The sequence below is a fragment of the Melanaphis sacchari genome, unplaced genomic scaffold, assembly GCF_002803265.2.
Source record: "Melanaphis sacchari strain LSU unplaced genomic scaffold, SCAv2.0 Contig0_pilon_pilon, whole genome shotgun sequence".
Classification (NCBI taxonomy): domain Eukaryota; kingdom Metazoa; phylum Arthropoda; class Insecta; order Hemiptera; family Aphididae; genus Melanaphis; species Melanaphis sacchari.
The window spans coordinates 21591855-21616904 of NW_020270366.1; the positions used below are offsets into that span (position 1 = coordinate 21591855).

General features: G+C 26.0%; 1 protein-coding gene across 2 annotated transcripts in view; it reads right to left on the minus strand.

The window, feature by feature from the left end:
* Window positions 1-9037: 9037 nt before the first annotated feature.
* Window positions 9038-25050, minus strand: part of LOC112597484 (lachesin) — a 125895-nt gene continuing 109882 nt past the window's right edge. Inside the window, exons 6-9 of one of the 2 annotated variants that reach the window (XM_025343558.1) lie at window positions 16169-16459; window positions 14968-15030; window positions 11043-11162; window positions 9038-9207 (exon numbers count right to left, since the gene is read on the minus strand). In XM_025343558.1, coding sequence (XP_025199343.1) covers window positions 9110-9207; window positions 11043-11162; window positions 14968-15030; window positions 16169-16459 — 572 coding nt within the window. In that variant the 3' untranslated portion in view covers window positions 9038-9109. The remainder of the gene's footprint in view (window positions 9208-11042; window positions 11163-14967; window positions 15031-16168; window positions 16460-25050) is intronic. The other variant, XM_025343566.1, reaches the window with a different exon arrangement.

Below are 25050 nucleotides of genomic sequence, written 5' to 3' on the forward strand. Positions count from 1 at the left end.
TTTGGCTAAAGAGTTCAGTAGGAGTGTATATGTGACGGTCTCACGTAGACAAGTGATGACTGTAATACAAACCAAGTAAATTATTCTATATAGTTTTTATTTTCAATAATTGTTTTACTGACTATATCTTGTGTTATCTTTTCTTGTAATTGATAACGTTCTATCACACGACTGAACTTCACTAGAATATTATTACCCGTGGTTAGATGAATCTAAAAGGAATGAATATGTAACGATAAACGTATACCATTGTACTTTACGTTAAGTTAACATCGTCGGATAAATTAATTAGACATTCGTAATTGACTACGAAGGTATGAAGATAATTATTATAGGTTAGAATGCGACACTTTCACGTTAAACAAATTGAACAGCACATTGGAGTGCATGACTTGTGCTCGTTTGATTTAAAAAAGGTGTAATATGTGAAACGAAAATATATAATGAATTAGTATCCTACTTTGGCCCCTTGAATGTAACCGAGATTACGCCAATAAAGTCTGCCGTATGTGTAGTATACATATAAACAGTATGTTAATTATTGTAATAACATACTTCGCGCGATGACAGAATTTAATGGCGATCAATTGACCCCGGAGTTTTTACTGCCTTCGCTATCTTGTCATGTATTACCATAATATGACAAAGTAAACAGTAATTGTTGGAGCTAGATTAATTTGAAGGGATTGTGAAGAGGTCCAACATAACGTGACATATGAACGAAGACTACGAGGGTAGAAATAAAATGCAGTTTGCTAATATATCGGAAAAATTTCTATCTACATAGGTAACGCAATGTATAGGTTACTCAACCAACAGTGCCCGTGGAAGTTTATAAAATATTATATATTATATATACGGCAGTAGCGCCGAATACGTACTAAAATGTCGGTTAGTTATTAGAAACAGTTAATTATGTAGATCATGTATGCATATAACATGATATTATAATGTCAGAATTTCGTTTTAGGGGAGATATGTATAATGTCTTGTATTGGCAATGGGGTGCAGGTAAAGTTATTAATAATAGTTCGACGGCACTGTACATGTACGTATGATAGGTACTTAAATTACACGAGTCGTGTTGTCGATGCTTACACTATATTTTATGAACGAAATTAATGATAAGTCGCGAGTATAAACGTGCGCCTCGAAGTTAAAACGTCGCATTTAGCCGGGTCGTCAATATAAAATGGACAGGCAGGCACAGAAAACGCAATCTACATTAGTGTTGTTTTATAAGCTACAGGCGTTGAGACGTAACAAGTATCACCTATTAAAACCATGTATTGCACACTGCATACTGCCGAGTGAGATTTATTTTTTCTTCGTTTTCGCCGTATTCCAATTACTACCGTCACTTTGGTGGCTAGGTTTTGTTCATCTCTCGCCGACGGGATCCATCGTCGAATCTTTGTAGTTTGTGTACATATGATGTATTATAGTGTGCAAAATTAATTAGGTCGGATGATAAAAAGAAAGTTTGTGTTTGTGCTATACGCCTGTACATAATAATACAAAACACGCACATTCGATAGAATTTCGTTTTATTTTACATTTTATTTATATTATAGTCATATAATAATAATAATAATAATAATAATAATATGTTATTATAGTGAATACCATAATGTTTTGTTGTAAATTATAATATATTATTTACACTCAGAACGTTTTTGGCGCTCTGAAGAATACATATATTTACGATAAAATAAACAATAATAAACATAATAGTATAACAATACAATATGAATAAAAATAGAGCAGTTTTAGCTTGTTTTTTTTTCTTACACAAATCCTAGTATAGTGTGTACGTAAAGCTATATTTATGTACAATCGATTTCGGAAATAACATACAGTAAAATGAAAATTTCGACTAACAAAATTATAAATTTTATTCGATATAATAAATTTTGTATTATACAACACTGTTATACTTTCCATGAGACATTTGACAAGTTTATTCAATGATAAAAAAGATAATTGAGATATGTGCATTTTTATCCTGAAACTTTTAGGAATCCTATGGTAAACCACATTTGGAAAACAGTAAAATTCTGAACAAAATCATATCTAAGCTGATGCAAATGGTCGAAATATATTTGTTTAAAAACGATCACATGCCTATTGTTTAGGCATACGTACATTTCCTTTCATAACAGTTGTTTTTATTTTGTCTAAAATTACAATAGAAAATTATAATGTAGATAAGCTTTAGTATACAGCTCCTGATTAGTGGTTAAAATCTAAGTATAAATATTACTACACTCCTAAAAATTTTTAATCAAAATATAAAAACAGCAATAATTATACAATATGGAATAATTATTTTATTCTGTGTTTGGAATCTAAAATGGACGTAGTACATATTATTATGTTAATAGATATATTATATTTAATTTTTTAAAGCAATAATAACGTCTTGTATTTTATAAAAAAAAAAAATAAAATAAGAATAAAAAATGACAATTATCTATGTACACATACGGCTGACATGTTTATTTACATATAATTTATTATATAAGTGTGTATCAACAAATTGTATTAGTTTCAGACTAAGACACTTGATTAAAATTTACAAAGAAATGAAAAAAAAAATAAGACACATTTCTGAGAAGTTTTCTCAGAATCGAAATGAATCCAAACGTTTTCATTTAATGTTAATAGTGTTTCAGGTTTTTTGAATATCTATAAAACTACAGACTTCAGAATAATTAACTATAATTAACTTAGTATTAAAAGAACGAATTATATATCAAATAATATAGTCTTGTGATCCAATTAAAAATAATATGAACCTAATAATATTTTAAACATATAAGATTAAATATTATAAATGCAGCACTAAGTAATGTGGTAAACAAAAGATTTGATAACATGTCCATCAATTACCTACCAATTAAATTACTGCCTTTAAAATAGCTTTCCTAAAAATATGGCTATAAACTGGAACTGTCGGATTTAGTTCAAATGTTTTAAAACATTATGGTCACCTTTTAGTGAAAAAAATGTATTCCCATATATACAACACCATTGGTGTACGTTTGACAACTTCAAAACGAAATTCACCGCAAGTATTAGATTGAAAAAAAAAATCTACTCACTGTTACTATTGATCATCAAAACGAAGAAACTACATCAAAAATACACAATATACATACATTACAATAATTCATAAAAACATTCTAAAGACAATAGATATCAACGATAACTTTATATAAATGCAAATAGAATAAATATCTACACATTGTTATGGAATAATAAAATATATGGTAACACGTAAAACACGGTTGACAAGTAACAATAGCTTATAAATTAGCTTCGTTTCAAAATAACAAATATATCACAACAGTAAAATGTCTATAAAAAAATGTGTTAAAAAATCGTAGTGTCGTGTGTTTTTTATAAATTCATACTAAGTTTAAAATTAGGAAAAATGTCGTTATCTATTATGTAATTAGTAACAATATTTTATAAAACAGATATTTGATTAATTTATTTTGAGGCGTTTAACCATTTTATAGTTTTATAATCTCTGTTAAATAATACGTTTTGTTCGAGAAAACCCATTCACGAGTTTTTCTTATTATACGCATTACTGTATATTAATTAATTGCACATTTTAGTAAACAAAAACATGATTTTAAAGTTTTTTTTTTCATCACTAATATACTCGGCACTTATAATAATGATGCTTTTGGAAATTAATTTGATGAAAAAAAAATAATACAAAATTATCCTATAGTATTTAGTTATAGATATGATCATTGGTATGGATTTGGAGAACAAATATAATATAACATATAATTGTAATAATAAGAAAAAATCAATTGTATTATAACTTTCTTGAACCATTTAACATTATTTAAAAAATATTATTACATGATATAATAATAGTAACTCATTCATAATGTGTAAATTCTTGTAACATAATAATATGTGTATTCAATTTAAACGGTTTTTTAATTAGGTAAAAATTAATTATTTTAAAATTGTTCATATTAATAATATAATTTTTTTTGTTTGTAATGAAAATTCTAGTGTTAGATCAATTTTATATAACAAACTTATGCGTTTAAAGAAATTGCATACTATGTACGGATTATCGTACATATAACAAATGTAATATGTATATAAAATGTTCTTTTTTATTTAAAAGATGTAACGATATAATATTATATCAAACAGATATTAAATAAAATTTAAATGATATTCAAGAATTATGAAATTGTATTTCTATTGAAAATGGAATGAAATAAACGAATAAGGCAATTTGATCCAGTGCCACGATCGTAACGCAAGCTAAGTAAAAAAAAAAAAATAATATAACTGTACGACGGTGTGTGTATAGTATATCGAAGCAGGAGTTGCTTATTTAAACTTTAATATACAGGTAAATTTGTTATACGACATAACTAATTTTCTAATGCATCAATTAACTCCTAGTCAACTCCAAAACATTAGAAATATTGTGTAGAACGTTCTTTTGTAAAATTAATCAAAATCATATGTTTAGAAATTAAATTATAGATGAAAAAGTGTGAACTTTTTAATGGAAATTAATATTAAATTCAGAATCGCGATAAACGTCGTCGTCGTCGCATCCACCGGTTTTGTCACTCGATTTCGTGTTAACAGTTCGAGGTCTAAGTGGGAGAAAATTTTATGATGACAACTGCCGAATTCAATGTTGAGTGTCGACGGGTCATAACCATGCACTCATTTCGTTATCTGCCGTCGTTTTGTAGCTATCATCTATACTCTATGTTATTATAGTGTGTTATATTGTTAAAGCGTTTTAGTCGTGTAACTGTTCACACATTGCGTGCAACTGTGACGTTGGAATTAATTGGAATTTATTTAATTATAAATATGCCAACTAAGTTGCAAAAAAAAGAGCTCAATATAAAGAAATGTACTTATTAAAAAAAAAAAAAAAAAGGAAAACTTGACATAATTAATAAAACTATTGTTAAAAAAAATAAATATCGATCCATTATCGTTATTACTATTATTTTTTGTATTAATGATAAAACTATTGATATCATAACAAAAACCATTTGTAAACTACGAGTAAAAATGGCTATGTAAAAAAAAAATATTAGATTTTTAAGCATTATCATTAATAAATGCTAAATATATTGAATTTAAGTAAACTTATTTTATTTCAATAATTTATTTACTTGGCAAAGAATTACTTTTTTATTTCTTTTAAGAAACAAAGTGTGATGAACAAAATAATTAAATGACGAAGGACTATTAAAATATAACTTATTATTATTTAAAAAATATTATTATTACTATTTATATACCTACTATTTTAAATGATTCTTCGCCAAGTAAATAAATTATCAAAACAAAATAAATTTACTTAAATGCAATCTGCAATAAACTTAGCATTTATTCATGATATATCACATCTTTATATTTTTTACCTTAAATATTTTTACATGTAGTTTACGAAGGGTTTTTGTTGTGATTTAAAATGTACTTTAACATACCATCTTAATAATAATATTTCGCTATGTTTTGTGATTAGTTTAATACTCAATTTATCTGTTTTTTTTTTTTTTTTTATGGATAATATATTGTATTATAACAAATAAATATTTTAAATACAATAAATGATATCGTCATAATTCATATAAATGTAAAATTGTTATCAAGTTTGATACCATTATTTAAGTCAAAGGGAGAAAATATGTTACTATTGCACTTTTTTTAAGAATTTTCAAAAAAGTATAGTTTACGCTGAGTTAAATTATTTTAACCTATATTGCAACCACAATTATTGAAAATCATAATAGTTCTCTTCTATAAAGTGTTGTAAATTATGATAAATGTTAATTTAACAAGTTAAAATAAAAATTTTAAATAAATAATCGAGATTAAATTAAAGACAATGTCATTTTATTTTTAATCAATAAAAGTCGACTTGCAAATTCAACAGTCTAGTGTAGCGTGTTATTTTTTATTTTTAATAAGATAAATCAACAATATGTTACATAATATAGTTACAATAAGAAGACGGGTGGAGTGTACATAGTAGGTAAAGATGGGCATAATTGAAGACGTTATCCATTGATATTATTTCGGCATGTTTGGTTTAACGTAGTTATTATGTTACCAAACAGAAATAGTTTATTTTTATTTTATGATTTTTATGTGCACATTGAGTGTCAGACTGTTATTCATAAATATTACAATTTATGTTTTTACGACCGGGTTGATTATTATTTAAAACTGAAAATAAGACGTGTTGTATTATAATGCGTTTTTTTACTTACTTATAAAGTTAAATATAATAAGTATTTCTATGGTGTATATTATATTATATTTTGTATAAATGTACAAACACCGTGTAAATTTTAATAGTTTTTAAAATATTGAATGACTGATTAAAAATATATATAATAGGACCATTATTCAACCTAGTATATAAAAATAACTAGATCTAGATACCAACTATAGAAATTAAGAGAAAACGATAGAACCTTAGAAAAATTGATAATCTAATCAAGAGTGTTGTGATTTTTTTAAATTTAAAATTTTTCTTTACTTTAAATAGTATTAAAGTTATAATAGATTTGTATAATTTTTTTCAAAAATGACCATAAAATGACAACCTTTTTGAAATTTTTGAGTTTCCAATTTAGAAATGTACTACGAGAACTTTGAAGTTTTCCAATGTTCCAAAATTCGTCAACAGAAATATTCGTAAGGCTACATATTATTATCATTAAATATTATACGGATATGGTTGCTTTATTCTTAAAAAATAGGAGAAAATATTTCATACATGATAAAAGTATCTCTTTACCTACTATATATAATAGAACCACTTCAGAGTTTAAATACATTTTCCATACTTCTGTATACTAAATTAAAATATTAAAATTATATTGTGTGAAATTTGAGAGATATTGATAAAATTTTTAATTTTTTTTGAACTTAATACTACCTGCGTATGTGACTTTTCGATTATAATAATATATTTTGGCCTTGTCCACCATTAATAATTTCAAATGGCATGTAATTTAAGAAATTAAAATCGTGTCACAAGCTTAGTCACTGTTTTAGTTATTACAGTGAAATTTGAAGTGTCTTGAAAAGAATTATAGAATATTATTTCTATTTTATTTGCTTAATCTGTAAAGAAAATACAAAGTTTTATATTTTATTTATTATGTATGTTTAATGCAAATCTGTAATCATGAAGATTTAGGTAATTTAAGTTGTAGGGTTATGTGAAAATTCAAAATATATAAGTCGACATCAACAGTACACATTGTCTAAAGACAAACATTTAATTTATTCACGTTTGGATTGGTGAGTACATTCAAAGAGTTGGTATGACATGTATTTTTTGAAATTTTGAAATTCCTTTAATTATTATTATCCTCAAATGAATGATGTACATAGAACAATAGAGATAAAGGAATGATGTTTGAGCAAATACCTCGAAGGGCATGTTTTAATCTAACGCTAAAAATATTTTCATTTAATTTTACAGGTAAATAATTTAAATGATTATTATTATAAACATCCTTGGCTGCCGGTATGTTATTATGTTCATAATTTATTAGTGACTAAAAAAATATTCTGTGTATACATTTATTGCGATACGCATGGGCATAAAAACAAAGTGTACTATAGCTCTATGAATTTCCATGAGCATATACTATAACTAAATACATTATTAATACATACGTACCCTCTGTTTTATTTACATTTTTAGTACACTTTCTGATGCGTTACTTTAAAATATTATATTGCTATTTTTAACTGTTTTTTTTTTTTTTTTAATAGTATTGTAACGTCATGTGTCATCTTTGGTAACAAATAGAAATTTACTGAAAAACATAAAAAATAAAACATTAAACCGAGAAAACATTATTATGTGTAGTGGGCTATTTACTAATGTTATACAAAATGGTTCAATAAGTGTATTACTCTTAACCAATTACAGCGATATTTGAATAATTCAATTAAGATTATGATATAATAGACATCATTATAAATTAATCAAATAAACTGTATTATATAAATGCAGTTATAGTAAAATGCACATTTTATCATAACAAATCTATTTATTAAGCTCGAGTTTTTTCAAAGGATTTGATAATTACTTTATTTACTCATTTAACGTCGTGAAAGAAGTACAACATATACAAATAATTTAAAAAGGCACCCGAAATTATCTATGCATAATTTTATTTATATTGAATCTATTGTACATGTCATCCAAAATGGCTACAGGACCTTTTTTCCACTTAAAATATTATTTATTAATAGTTGATAAATATTATATTAACACGCATAGTTCCTTCGCCACTTGAAATTTCTAAACATTTTTTATGATGTAATCCAATAAATATAAATAAAATTAATTTTCTATTTTTTATTCAGTTACAATTTGCAAGTCTGGTTGTATTTTTAAGTTAACATTGGAATTTAATATTGCATTTTATTATATTTTTTTTGTTTTTTTTTGTTCTAATACAAATCACAACCACTAAGAAACTGAGTTCATTATGGTTAATTACGTTGTTCTATTTTGTTCTAAATGATATATTATATTAACGATATTATATATCTAACAGATTTAATTTTAATTTTTTTAGTTTTGAAAAAAAAATAATTAAATAAAAATAAATAGTATGAATAACACACGGCACTACGCGAATGAAGTGCAAATTAGATTAATAATTTTTTTAAATTAGTAGGTATTAAAATTCAAATAAATTAACTTAATATGTTTTTTATTAGATTGACATATATTATGACGATATTTGATTCTTAAGCATCGAGTTTTTAAATTCAATAATTTCTATCATGACTAGAATGTCTTCTCAACATAAAATTGCAGCAGTAACTAAAAATGTTTTCTATTTTAGCATTTTGATAATATCAAGCGTTATTGTTATTTATTATTTAATTATTTTCAACAATAATATTTGTTGAGGTCCGTAACATACTTAACTTAAAAATCATAATCATAATAATAATGTATATTAGAATCTATACAACAAAACAAAACAAAATTCAGCTATTATTGTGGTATAATAATTATGTTATGATATAATATATTATAAAGATGTTGAGCCGTTCATGATGGTATGTGGTGCGAAGACGTGAGACACGTAACCACACCAAACACGGTTATTGCGATTTGGGACCGGCTGTATTTGCTGGGCCCCCAATTACCTGAAAAATAAAAAAATAATATAATAGTATAATTGGTGTTGTAAAAATAAGATTTATTGGTTCTAAAGGCCCGAGTCGTATCAGGTTTAGTGAACCAATGAGCAAATATTTACGGTGGTCGACAGTACAACGATATTGCGATAAATAAAATATGTGATATACAAGTATAATAGTAAATAAAACAAAATGTGTAACAAAAAGAAAAAGAAAAAAATAAAAAAAAAAACGATGGTCCGTTAATGATACTGCCAAGAGGCATTTTGAAATAGATTTAAACATTTTCAACGAGGCACACAATAATGTATTTAAAATAAAACTAAAACAAAAACGATTTAAACTTTCAAACTGCTTTATTATTTTATAAATCTCTGTAGGTGAGACTTTTATATTAAAACAAACTCAAAGCGGATATGATTCAAATCAACAGACCAAGTCAAAACGCGTACAATGAATGTCATGTTCAAAATCGCATAGCATAACCTGCAGTGCAATGGTTTATTAATGATATTCACAAAGCAATACAAAAACTTAACATATTAATATAAAATACATAAGATATACTCAAAAAAGTTTTTAGAACGTTAAAAAATTTATCACGAAAATTAATTATTAAGCAGATATTATTATAATATTAAGTAAGTTTGCGTTTTTATTATTTTTTTTTTTTTTATCACAGTTTGTAATTTTAATTTTCACCCCACAAATACGTTTTTTTTTTTATTCCCATTCAAATTTAATAATGTTTACACGTAAATTTTAACAAGCAAATGCTTATCGTGTTTTACCGATTAGAAAATTTTTACTTATGAAAAATATATGATCCACTACATTTGCATATATTAACGAAAACAAAATATTTTCGACCTCTGCAGACATGCATGCAGTGTTGTTTTTTAAACAGAAAATTAAAACGCAAACAAACAAGCAGGTAGTTTATAATAATATGTATGGTATACCTACGTATGTATATATTATTTGGTTTAAAAAAAATAAATATATATATTATATATATACATCAAAATCATCATAATATTTTTGTTTTTGAATTTATATATTTGAATCAAATCTGGGGCGTGCGTGTGTATTAAAAATGAAATTAAAAATGTTATTTCAATCATACTGATGTAGGGAAATAAAAAGGAGTCACGTAGACAATTCTGTAGTGTTGGTATTATTTTTTTTCTTTTTCGTTCATGTTTCTCTCGATGTAGCCACATTGAGGTGGAAGAGAAAATATATTTTCCTTTCACATTTCTTTAACTTGATTTATTTAATTTAAATTTAATACGTTTTTATTGTAATTTATTTTTTGAATAAACAAAGTGTTATTAATATAAAATATATTTTATTGGACGTGTCTTTATTTATTCTGTTTGTACCAAATATCATAAGTAATGTATAATTGCAAAAATTATTGAAAAAAATGATTTATGGTAACTGGATATTTATTGGGCTATTTATTTTTGTATAATATTTTCAAATATTAGAATTAATAAAAAATAAGTTAGTTACTATATCATTGTACTAGATAAACTATATATTGTTAATGAAAATCGATAAATATTTATCGTTTTCAAGTGAGAATAACGAAAATAACATTCTTGTACAAACCAAATAAATAATAATATGTATAATTTGTGTATATATTATAATATGATTTTATCAAAACACAATATAACCAACTTGTGTTCAAAAGTTAAATAAATTGCAAGTGAGTTACAAAAAAAAAAAAAAAAACTAGCATAATTAATGTGTGCAATAATTTTTATAAAAATAATATGAAATAAAAAGGAAAACAAAATGTGCTTTATAAAAAGGCGTACGCGATTGCCCACCTGAGGCCTCGAGTTTTCCAGGAACGGTGGGCCTGACGGGACGCGACTGATGCTGCCGGTTGTCCCGGACAGACTGGCCAGTCATGTTTCGCACCACCGACACTTTCGGTTGCTTCAAAACTGCAAACCAACCATAACACAACGCGATTGGTTAACGATGAATGCCATAGAAGATAACCTTATTCGCATGCTATTCTCTCTCACTAACTATCTTCATTCCATATTGTTTCTAGGTTATTGTCACTATTTATAATAGCCTATTTGTATTTAAACTTCAGTAATATAATATTTAGGTAATTACGCTAAAATTTAAAATAATGTTGATTAATTGATTTCCATAATATTCTTTTAATTTATTCGAACAGTTGATAAATAAGATTCGAAAGTTTGAAACAAAATATATGCTTCGAAAAGTTGATCGAAATTTTTCAAAATCAACTGTGTTTTTGATTCATTATAAAATGTAAGAACCTGAAATAGTAATTGTACATTTTGCTTGTTATATTGAACGTAGTTAAATATATCATTATTATAAAATAGGAACTTGCCACTTGGATATATCGAATCATAGAAACAAAGAAGATCTTTTTTATACAATTATATGGTGGTATATTTTGTCATGTAAGTTACAATATTTTAAAACTGTTTGACTTTTAAGAAAATCGGTATAATGTACAACAGGCCTTCGGCAGTAAATTTAATTAGAACTAGGGAACTAACTATTAAACATGAAAATTAGTAGTAGCTAACACGATTTTTATTTTTGGTTCTTTTGAGAAGCTTAACCACGAGTTACGAAGGACTTAAGACTGAGTTTTTAGTTCATTCTTCCCTTTTTAGCACATAGTATCCTTTATTGAATGTAACACATTATCTTGTCAGCTAAACAGTAATTAGATGTGTTATACCTCATACATATGTTTTTTGATGAACGAATCGTACCGTCGACATTGTTTATCTACCTCACGTACCGATGATTTTATTCATACACATTATATATAATATACTACTATGGGCATTATTATTCAAAAATTACTTATTTAGGTATACACGGTTAGTACACATTACATAAATATACGTCTATAACATGTACATAAGTAATATAACATCGAAGTATATTATTATTATGTATGAATTTATGAGTCTATTTTTATAGACCATAAACATTTTCTCGATGTATTTATAGTTTTTAGACAATTTCAAAGTTTTCCTTAAAACATACGAGTGCTGGGTGCATTACAAAATTATTATTTATGATGTGCAAATATTGCTATGAAATAGTTCACTTTCATAAACTTTGTTCTAAAGAAATTGTACAGAAATAACACATCATAGATAATAAATATCGTAAACAACAACTTAAAATTATTGAATAAACAGTTTTAAATAATGTTAATAATGCAATATGCATTATATACTATTAATTTTTTAATTTATGTTACTTTCCAAGAAAAGGTTTATTTATTAAACTCGTTGTAAGCTTATTGACCTGATTAAAGTATTTTTATAATAAATAATTATATATGAAAATGTATGTGTTAAGTTCAATTATCAGCATAATATTACACATAATATGTTGTTATATATATTTAATGTACTATCCTAGTATATAAACATGCATATTGATTCATTAAACATGTGTTTATATAATTACGTCTAAAAATATACCTGGAGAAACGCATTACTATATAGTAGATAGTAGTATGTATTTATATGTTCACAGCACTTTTCAGCAGGGAGATTAAAAAGTTTAAGGGGGAATGTCTCATTCAAGCTCAATACTTTCTCCGTGGGAAAAAAAAAACTGTAATGTTTATGAAAAAATTTGTAGATTTTCTCTGCTAAAAAGTGCTGTGAACATACATTATGGTTTTTGAAAATCACTGTTTTTTTGTGCTACACGGGAAAAAATGAGCTCAAGGTGGATATTTTGCCTTCAACTTTTTTTAATCTCTCTGCCAAAAAATGCTTTGAACGTACAAATACATACTACTATAACTATAGGTATTTAATGCTCCATGTTATTGGATAAATCACGATAACCGATAAGTTATAATTAAATTCAATAATGAATTATTTTACATAAAATATCGATTCTAAGCGGAGAAGATCTGCTAGCTTATATTTTTAAATATATGTTATTATACTACTATTACAAATTTATTTTTATATTATTTATGTGATTGATTAAAATATTTTTTTTTTTAAAACCAATTACATATATTATATAGTTGATATTATTTTTGTATAATATTACTACCTAGCTGTGTTAATAATTAATAAGTTAATACGGCCATATTATGAAAGAACAATATGAATTGGTTAGTGGTATAAATAAATCTTAAAACTGACCAAAATAATTTGAAAATTTCATTAAATGTATAGTAAATAAACATAAACGAAATAAAAGAGAAAAAAATGTATCTTAATAAATATAATATTTTTGAATTATAAATAAAATAACCATAATCGTAAATTTTTATTTAACATTAAATTTTATGAATATTTGAACTTAAAATGTTTATAAAAACAATTGTTAATATTTATTTTATTTTTTGTATTTTCAAGCTTTTGTAATAGCAACTTATGAGTAAATTTGTATTACATTTTCAATTTTAGCAATTTAAGTTGAACATTATTTGTCTTCTCGATCATTAAAAAAAATTAAAAATATTTTTACTAAATCGTTAATATTTTTGATCAAGCTTAAAATATTTTATTAAATTAATAGAAACAAAAATTTTTAAAAAATTGGAAATTTAAAACTTTTATAATACACTAAAATTTTGTCTTGTGTAAATTTTTTTATATTTCCGTATTTTTCGATCACATTTTTCTCATTTAAAAAAAAAAAAATTATAAAGAATTCCCACTTTTTATCCTCTTTTCCAATCAAAAAAGTACCATCTAGATCCAATTATATACCATAAACAGCTTCCAAAGTTGGTTCTTAAAGCATTTTATCTACTGTTTGAGCGCATTAGATTAAAAAAAAAAAATAAATAAATAAAAAAAAAAAGCACATTATAATGTCATACATTCATTGCTCCGCTCAAAATGGTGAGAATATGGTATACAACATAGACTGTTTATATTACAATACTAATTTTGAATATTTTTCTCAGAAGCTTGAGTAATTGTATTATAGTATCTAAATTAAGTTTATTATTAAAAATATAAATGTTTAGTTAGATAAATTCTGTATAATTAAACTATTAAATATGAGCAATATTGCGTTTTTTTGAAAAACTATACAAAATGTTTACCTATCTGAATACTCTTATAAAAATAAGAATATAATTTTATTATAATTTAAATAGGAAGATGATATAGATAGAATACACAGTGTAATATACGATTATATTTTACTGGAATAAAAAGTAACTAGGTTCTTACATTAAATATTGAACATTCAAACTATCAAATTTACTATGAATCAATATAAATTTAATTATTTATTTTACTTATCAAAGAAAATGTATTTTTAGATAGAAAATTTATCTGTAAAGAGTTATTTTAATAAAAGTAAAAAAATAAACTGTTATAGTTTTGAAAATAACTGTAGATAAAATTAGCATAAAATAAAAATGTATAAGAGATATACATATAATTGGTTCATTAAATATATGTTTTTATTAATTGGGCTGTACATTTATAGTTTTGTAATTTTTTTTTTTTAATTTTAAAAAATAAATATTATTTTGATATTTTTTATGTAATATTATGCTTTTTAATTTGTATAGTAATTTAAGCAAAATTGAATTTATCATTTGTTATTTTAAACACTAATACATATTTACAGACAGAAGATTATAAAATCTTCTATAATGTACCACATTTGTTCATTTAAATATCTGATTTACTAATTGATATAGAATTACTGTTATTGTTGCTTGGATAAGCAGACATGGTGACATAGACTTACCTTCTTTATTCGCCCGGTTGAGTTCGGACGCACTTTTTGGGGCTAAAGAAGGTTTTGGTATTTCTGAAATAATAAAAATAAAAACAACACGAATGAATAAATGGTGGAAAATAGTAAACAAGATCAAAATGTATAAAACATTATACGACATCACAATAATGAATTTTCATGTTTCACTATGGAAAAAGTCCCTGGCTTATGTAATTTATTGCACAATCGATTCGAATTTATACAAGTAAATTGAAAGACTCTGGGAAAAAACCACAGTACTATGGAGGCGACACGTATAATTTATTTAGAATCTCTGAAGCAGTAAAACTTTATTTTATATATAGTATCTCACATCTTATCAGATAGAAAAATTTCTACTGCATTAGTATTATGCACAGTTAACGTTTTAGTCTTGTTTAACTTTGAATAAGGGTAGTATATACTTTATTTCTGTGTGTATATTTGTTGACGAATGGTCTGTAAACAAGTCGAAAGAATTTATAATCATTTCATTCCTGCTTTTTTTTGTTATTAGTATTTATTTATTTTATTTTTGTTTTAATCAATCACGGTCTTTTGACGTAACATCGATGTCGGCCACATAAGGGGAAAAATTGTTGTTTCATACACTTTGTTGAAAAGAGGAACGACGATAAATGGGATTTAAACGAACCATTAATAATTGGCATCGTCGATTTTGAAGTGCTCTCCGGAACTAGAATGGAACGAAGTTAACGTTTATGGAGAGAACAAGAAATAGAATAAAAAAATTAAATGAATAAAAAAAAATAGGCCCACTTATGTGACAGTTAGTTAGGTTGGGACAATCATCACACTCGGCGGAAAGCATCTACACGAATCGTAACCTCGAGTAAAATCATACTAACTGGTATGAGTAGCGTAATATGAAATAAAGTAAATGAGCGGTGGTTAGATTTCCCCAATCCTTTAAATATGGATTTAGTTTTTTTTTTTTAAAGTATATATTTATTATAAATAATATCATAAAATTTGCATTCAATTAAATATTATACAAATCAATATAACTATTGAAAAAAATAGAATTAAATAATTTGGGGAATTTATGTTTTTTTTCTCTGTATCAAAATTAAAAGAAAAAAAAAATGAACGTGAAACAATCGAAGTTAGACCTCGATACTTCATATATAATAGAGTATTGTAATAATGTGTGTGTGATAGTTAATAATACCGTAAAGTCTGATGGAGCCTTCGGTTTCGCCGAGCGAGTTCTTAGATATGCACTTGTAATTGCCAAAATCCGATTGGCTCAGGTCCCTGATGGTGAGTCGCATGTGGATGTGGTATCTTTTCTCCGTGTCCGACGTCACGTATTTCTTGTTGGGGAACAACATTGTTTTCGAGTCACGGAACGACCAATAGTTTATCGACTTTGGATACGCCTCCGTCTGGCAATCGATCGTCACATCTGTGCCCGACGGAGCTCCGACCAATTGATTTGGTACCCATATCATCGGCGAGACTATAAAAACGGATACATAATTATTAATTATTTTAAAATGGTGTTTTAACACATGATACCAAATATCATATGATTGCGGTCCCGACAATTCGATGTCATATACGGCGTATATCCATTCAGATTTATATTCTGTGATAACGTTAGAACCGAATGCAGTAGGTAAGAGAACGGACGATATGATTGCGTCGTTCAACTAACCGATTTATCATTTCGATATAATAATGCGAAACGAAACTTCGAAAACATATTGCGAGACAATTGGAAACAATTGATGATTATTATTTCTTTTTTTTTTATTATTAATAATAGTAAACATTAAAATTACGATTAAGAAAATGCATCCGTTATTTAACGACGTTTTAAGAAAAATTAAAATTAAACGAATAAAATATATTTCTATATTGTTTTCAAAATAATAACAATACACAAGACGTATGGATATCTTGCGGCTGTGTCACCACCATTGTTCACTGTGACGTAACTATACAAAATTGTGACATAGACAAACGGTTAAAATTTATTTTTCGCTTTTTAGCCATAAAATATGATCAATGAACCTGTGTAAATAGAATTTTATTCTACTATCTGAAGTATGACACTTATATCTTAGAACACGTTCCTATATATAGTTTGAGTATCACCTAAAAACTGGCGTTTGAAAGACAGAATTGTTCATATCTTCACATTTATATGGAAATACTGGCTACTACAGAGTGAGTATTCCTTTTTTTCGTGTCTACAATAATTTCGATTCTATACGATTACTAAAACAGGATAAGTGTGCAACACACTATATAGGACGTGGATTTGTGTAGGTATTACCTATCCATAATAAGTGCGTGTAAAATAAACTCAGCTGTAGCGTGGCGCGTGTCTAATCTCTTTTAATAATTTAATGGTGATTAAAATATATATATATATATATATAAAAATTTAATCCCAGTTATCTGACACATTCGTTAATCCGCGACAGTATTCCGGGCTCATTATTATAATATTATGTGTCGGATATTGCCGAGACTCTGCACTAGTTGTGTACTTGTGTGTCGCATCTTTATATAATAATATGTAATATGTATGTCGTGTGCACGCGATTCGAGCAATAAGAGTATAATCACGATGTATATATTATTATTATAACGTGATTATCGCCGAGCGCGGAAAACGTTTCGTGCTTAATGACGACGACGATGACGACAACGGCATTACCGTGTAATAATACGTGCCCTCCTACGGTATAATAATACGCAAAAAGATATAATGCATTATTAATATTATGCATGTGCGATATGATATGTGAGACTGCGCCAACAGTCGTGTTACATTCGTATAATCGGTAGCTCCTCAGTCTCAGTTTACCACCATTTTCCAATACCGTTGTAATATTATATTAATCGGCTGCATTTCTTGCACGTCGAAATTGCGACGACCGTGGCAGATTCAGAAAGATATCATGTCGTGTCATATTAAAACCATCTACACATAATACTGTGTAGCGCGTTGGATAGACGTTAGGTACGTACGGCCGAAATTTAAATTTATTTACCTATATTACGATGGCTCCGGGTGTTTCGAATGTCCGCGAAGGAAAACAGATAATACTGCCGTGTACGATTTGTTATTTTATTTAGTCAATAACGTTTAATTAACCGTGTAAATAAAAGTGTTTACTCAAGTCCTGCTATAATACGCGTACTGCTGCTTATTTCAGTTTTCAATTTAATACGCAAACGGTATACCAATGACCTTTATTTTTTTGTAGATTTTTACATTTTAATGTATAAAAATAGTTTTAAAATTTTAGTTACATAAGTATTATATATTATACGAGTACTATGAATAATTTTATGAATGATCAGAACTAATTTGAAGTGTAACAATTTTTTTTTTTTTTTTTCAGCAAATATTGAAATTAATATCATAATTTTAGTAATCGTTTTTTATTTACCTAACTGTTTGGACAATCTAATAAAAAAGTTATATTGGTTTTATAACGAATACAATTTTTATCCTTTTCATCAAAACTATACCTTGATTAAGTACATTACGAAAAAGATAATAGTAATATTAGTAATATTAATCATATACTCTTAATTTATTGTTTTAAAAGTAAAAATAAAACATTAATATTAATATAAATGGTATAATCTAATATTTAAATTTTATGAAACATTTATTATAATTTATTATAATAATTGTGTTAATAGACTTAAGTATAAAAATATATTTATAATTATTGCACATGTTGGATTTTTTTTAATATTTCTAATTTAACGTACACTTTTTCACTATAAAAATTAAAAATTAAAGTATTTTGAAGTAATTTTTCAATAAAATTAAACATAAGTCATAGCGTAGCGAAGGTTATTTATATAGCAAATATAAATAAATAAGAACCCTTAACACTATAATGGTCTGTATGGATTAAAGTGGTTTCATAATTTGCTAAAAGAAAATATTAAATCATTTTTATTTCCATATAGTTGCTAAAAGTTAAATTACAAAAACTAAAATGAACAAAAGAACAATAGGAGTATTAAATAAGCGGTTTATTCTTTTATTAAACTATTATTTGTTTAGATGAAGTTTTTTGTAACTTAAATTTTTGTTGTTTTAATATAATAAATGTATTACATACCGTCAAGACTTGTAAATTGTTTTCAAAAACAATATACATGTAATGTCAATAAAATATATTCTGCATTATGATTAGTAATTTGGTTTTATGCATATCAGTATATTACATAATATAATATGCATAGTACACTGTTTGTACAGTGTATGGTTTAATATGTAATATCTATGTATAATGTGTATTGTATATTGTCTTCATCTACATCTGATTTCCTAGCTTATGTTAATCACTTTAATACTATATCCATGAAAAACAAGTAAAGAGTACTAAAATAACACATATGTTTCAATCAACAAGAAATTTAAATATATCTATAATAATATGATAATGTGGCATATTGTGGTAATATTGGATTATTTGTTATTACTTTTAAACAAAGTTTATTAGTTTTATAAACTATACTTGATCTACTTAAATAATATTGTGTATTTCATAACATATTGTATTAAATTGTATCTATTCATTTTAGGTAAATTTGAATTGCAATATGTTCAATTCTATACATTTATAACTTGGAGATTATATTTTGACTAATTTTAGGTTTTTAAAATCTTTAATTATCGTAAATAAATACATTATATTATAATTATTATTAAAATGGTATATTACTTTGTACATGAAATATTAAATTAAATTTTCAGTATTATTTTTGAGATTATTTGTATTAAAAGAATATTCAAAAATGTATTTGTATACTAAAAAATTACAAGTTTTTTTTTTTATTGTATATTATATGTAAATATATAATATTGAGCATTTTTTTTTTTTTTTTTTTTTGAGATATATAGAGTAAAATAAAACGTTTTCTAGTTTTAGCTACGTAGACAAACGTTAAAAAAACCTGGATTCGTTTTTTATACTCTTTTTAATAATGAAAAAACAATTAGTTTACATACAAATTACGTTATGACAGTTTTTTTTTTAGTTTTTATAAATATATTTATGGATTATTCAGAGGCAACACTTTGAACACGTCTATCATTAGATAGTTTATTAAAAAAGTTATAGCTAACGTAATTTGTAAAATTGTTTTGAAAATCTGTTCGTATAGTGCTAGATTTTGGTATTCCAACTTTGTATGGGAAACAAAAGTTTCACCATTAATAAAAAAAAAATATATTACCATAAAATATAAATTTAAATACATTTTAGGGTTATCTGTATTAATACAATTTGATTGACATTTATGACAAAAAAAATAATATTTTTTGTTTAGGTATTAATAAATTGAATGTGCAGATTAAACAAATATGTTCATAATTGGTTATAATAATAATATTATTATATTGATAAAATTATGTGTAAAGTCAATTTTAATGTCTAAAACCATTAAATATGCATATCTCTATTTATGAAATTATCAAAATTAGATAGGTATCGGAAATTAATTTTAAGAAACTGGATAACGTGTATGATAATACAAATTTACTGCGAATTCTATGCATGAACATATCATAATATTATACTGTAAGCCTTTCATTGACGTTCACTTCTGTGTGATAGCATTTTTTTTTTTTTTTTTTTTTTTTTCATTATTTCATCAAGTGTTATTTTAAAAATGCACTAATAACTTAATATAGCGGGCACTTAAAATAGCGTTTATAGTATAATATTTTAATATATGTTTAGAAATATGTTAAATTATTTTTATTATTTTGAAAATTTACGATTATCTTATTAAGCTTTTATGATAATGCGACGGACATAACGGACTTGTGTATTTTATTATTTTGCATTATTAGTGTTTCATGTTAATCGAAAATGTTTTGAAGGGTATATATTGCATTATTACTGCGATGCAAATTATTACTGAAACGTGAGTAATGTATAAAGTATATTTATTGCAAATGGTTTAAATCTAAATTTATAAAATAAAAATCGGTAATAATAAATATTCGATTTTGGAAAAATTTTGAAACTTTTAAATTTTTTGACGTTTTGACGTATGGTATAAATTAATAATACCATACTTAAATGTTATTATGATTATTCGTTTTTAGCGTCTTCTTATACAGAATAATTGAAAGCACTTGACATTAATTTGCATTTCTGAAACAAAAAGGCAATAAAGGTCGGAGAAACGAAATTTATGTAAAGTGTGATTGTGACAACACTCGAAGATTAATTTTAAAACAACTCATAAGTCTCTTTTCGGAAACGCGTATCTTTTTTTTTTTTTTTTAAATATTAAATTAACTTGACAACTCTAAATGTCTATTCAGTCATAATATATTGTGCTCCCTGTTCTATGGTATTGTGTACTGCAAAGAGTGTACGTGACGTTTACGAGAACGAGTGAAAAGACCATCATAATAATTGGGTTTTTCTTCCACATTATAAAATCAAGAACGAGAAACAAGTGGTGCGTACGTATATATGTTTATAACATATATATATATATATATTATATTTAGTATCCTTCTCCAGCGGACGGGCACTAGCCAAAATTATCTACGTGGAATACGATGGCCGTCTTTAATTTCACGTCACCCGCCACTATATAGATCTATATACACGCGTGCAGACGGAGAAAGATGGACTCGTGTTGAATTTTAACTACTTAAATACTCCCGGCATGCCCGTGTACTCTTCGTCATCCTACGCCACAACTAACGCCACCATGTTTGTAAACTTTATACTCTACTAGAAATGTCTTCAGTGCTCCCGGGGGTGTAATCCAGCTCTAATCCTGCCGTTTATTAGTTTCGAGTTGGCAATGCAAAAGTTTTGTCAAAACAGTCGAGATGGGTTGAAAGGGCGACGAAAAAAAAATAAGTCCAAATGAAAAAAAAATACTGCTAACTTTTAACTTAAAGGGGTGTTTATATTTTTGTGACATTTATTTATTTTTTTTTTTTTTGTCTTTTATTTAGAATTTCAGATATTGAAATATGCATTACTCGATAATTATTTGACATTTTAATGTTTTGACTCGTACACAGATTGGTAATGTGATAAATGATGATTAATATAATTAGTGATATATTGTAAAATCTACATTTTTTAAATGCTATGCAGAGTAATTTACGGATTAATATTTGAATACAATATTCATATTATATTCTAAAATTTAATAAGCACGATTTTATTTATAAATATTTACAGTAACTTTTTTCAAGTATTTAAATTTAAAACTTTACACGTGTGCAAGACTAGAATTAAGAATGTTTGCATCCAAGTTATATATTTAGTATAAATATGGAATACAGTTTTAAGTGTATTCAATCCATTTATTAATTATCAATTTTCAGTGGTTACGATTATATTTCTACGTCACAATGAGCTTTACAGCTTGTACCCCATTTAGAATTTTTATCATCAGATAAATGAATTATAATTTACGTATTAAATCCTTAAGATATGGGATCTCAATTCTTAAAATATATACGCACTTTGTAGGTATGAAATAATCAATGTATAAAATAATCGTATTAAAAGATTTGATTTTATTACGTAGTTTAAAATTAACAAATTATATAAAGGCACTCAAAGTAAAAACATAAACACTGATTACTAATGAAACATGTTTGAACACGTTTAAAAAATGATGGAAGTTTTATAAAATATTATTTTTTATTGTTCCATGTGATTATTTTATATTAATATTGATTTAATTTATAAACCATTATTTTTACGTAACAATTTTTTTTTTCATTTTTTTTTTTTTTTTGTATTATATTAGTATGTTGTTGCAAAATACGGGTCTAAAGAAAACCAATTATTTAAAGTATTATAAGCTTTTAAAATATAGTACTGGAGGCGTATGGGGAATATTAGTTATATAACAATAAATAAAATAAATATACGTGGTAGGCAGCAATTAAAACGTTGTCCATCTCTGATATAATTTAACAGTGACAGCTTAATAATCGAACGAGAGAATATGGTTGGATTTATATGTTAATAATACTAGAAAAAACACATAGTTATATACTAAAAACAATTTAGGTATATTTTAATAAAATATAATTATAATATATTTTACAATGCCAATAGCCTGATAGCAACACACAGAGCAAGCAACGAGACAAGATTACTTTGGCAAAAGAATATGAAGCAGACCCAAGGCGTAAATTATTATCAGTGTTGTTAATTAATCAAAATACAGTTGTTTCATACTATTATAAAGATATTAGAAATTATAAAAGAAAAACGCACCTCTGTTGATAGGATTAAATCATGAATTTAAAAAAAAAATAGCGAGAATTGCCTCGAGATACTTGGAAAAATTGTGTATTATAATAATAGAAAGCATGTTTAAAGCAAAAATATGTAGGCTAATTTTAAAATTCTTACTTATAAGATAAACTATATAAGGACGAAGAAATCAAAATCTATAAAAAATCAAAATAATAAAATGTGAAGAATTGGTTTTAGTAAAGAATTAAAGCTGTAGACTTCAAGTGGCTAGGAGTTAAAAAAATAATTATTATGTATAACAATTTGGGTCCAAAATAGCTTAAATTACAAAAATGGTTTATATAAAGCAGTGTATACTTAAAAGTTTACTCGAAATATAACAATTGTGAGTATATAGTATATACAATACGTGTAAATCGACTTTATTGTTTTATTTTGAGGGCGTAGTGTTTGTTAGGATAAGAGCAAGTAGAAGTAAACTATTCGCGGAACACATGTTACGTAATCTCCTCTGGAAGACCAGAGCGGGGTAAAAACCATAAAGAAAGTATGGCCTAGAAAACGGAAGCGGACATTCTGAGTGCAACATGGGATGAAATTTCCACAGAGGGTTAGGCCTGAGATAATGTAATTGAACTTTATAGTTTCTACTCAACCCCATTTTAGCTTAACCACCAGCAATTAGCTCCACCCAAAAAGCACTTTCAGTCTACTACCCTTCTCATCAACTACCATGTGCGTGTCGTCACTCATAATCCCTGGACCTTTTCAACGGCATTGGACGAGCATTGCGTTCTTAGACGAAACACGTTCATAATCCTTTTATAGATGAATAATTAATCATATTCAACATATTTTGGAGATTCATAGTTCGAACAGAGAAGTGAGGTGGTGGAGGCAAGAGATTAAAATCGAAATCGATTTAACGGATTTGTCTTCGATGCCAGTTAAAGACTGCGTTTTATCCGCAGCTAATGTATTCATTGAAGTCTCTATAATAATCATCACAAGATTTGAAATATTTTTAAATCTATTGTGATACGTGTAAATAAATTACACCATCTTGATATGAATTGGTTGCTTTATCATCCGGATTATCGATGTGTCCAGAAGAAAAAAAAAATATAGCGAAAAATCAAAACAAAAATTGAACGTAAGTTGGATATCAGATTCAAACAGGAAAATTATTAGAGTAAAACCAATAAATTCGGTATCGTTAAGTGCATTTGTTCAATAACGTATTATACTTGAGTTGATTTCGTGGTTTCGTGCGTAGAACAGGGACGGAAGGCTGATTGCGACAAAGCCAATAAACCAATGCACACGGGAATAGGTATTTGATACACTCTCTTATCTCCCCCCACCTTCACTCTTATCCAGTGTATTTTATATCTGTTGTTTTTGATGAGGTTTATATCCAGTTGTTCGTTAAGTAAAACGTCATTTGGAGACCATCGTTGTAAGTCTGGCATTGCTACCTATTCCAGTCAAAGATCTTACTGATAGGGTATAAGACCACAGGATGTTAGGTCATTTCATATTTTCTCGTCATGAAACCATGACGAAAAAAAATATCGATTTATTTAACTCATTTCCTATCAGTCGTGTGTTTATATTCGATAAAACATATAAACAATTTTTATTTACATTAGTTCGAGAACGTTATCAACGCTCTCAGATTTTCATTTGGGCCGTTTTAAAGTAAGCCACAAATTTTTCAAATAAACAATTTTAATATTTGTTAACATTGTAACCAATCGACGCGAATAAATTATTATAAACAATTTTAATTTGTTTAATTATCTACAATTTTTTA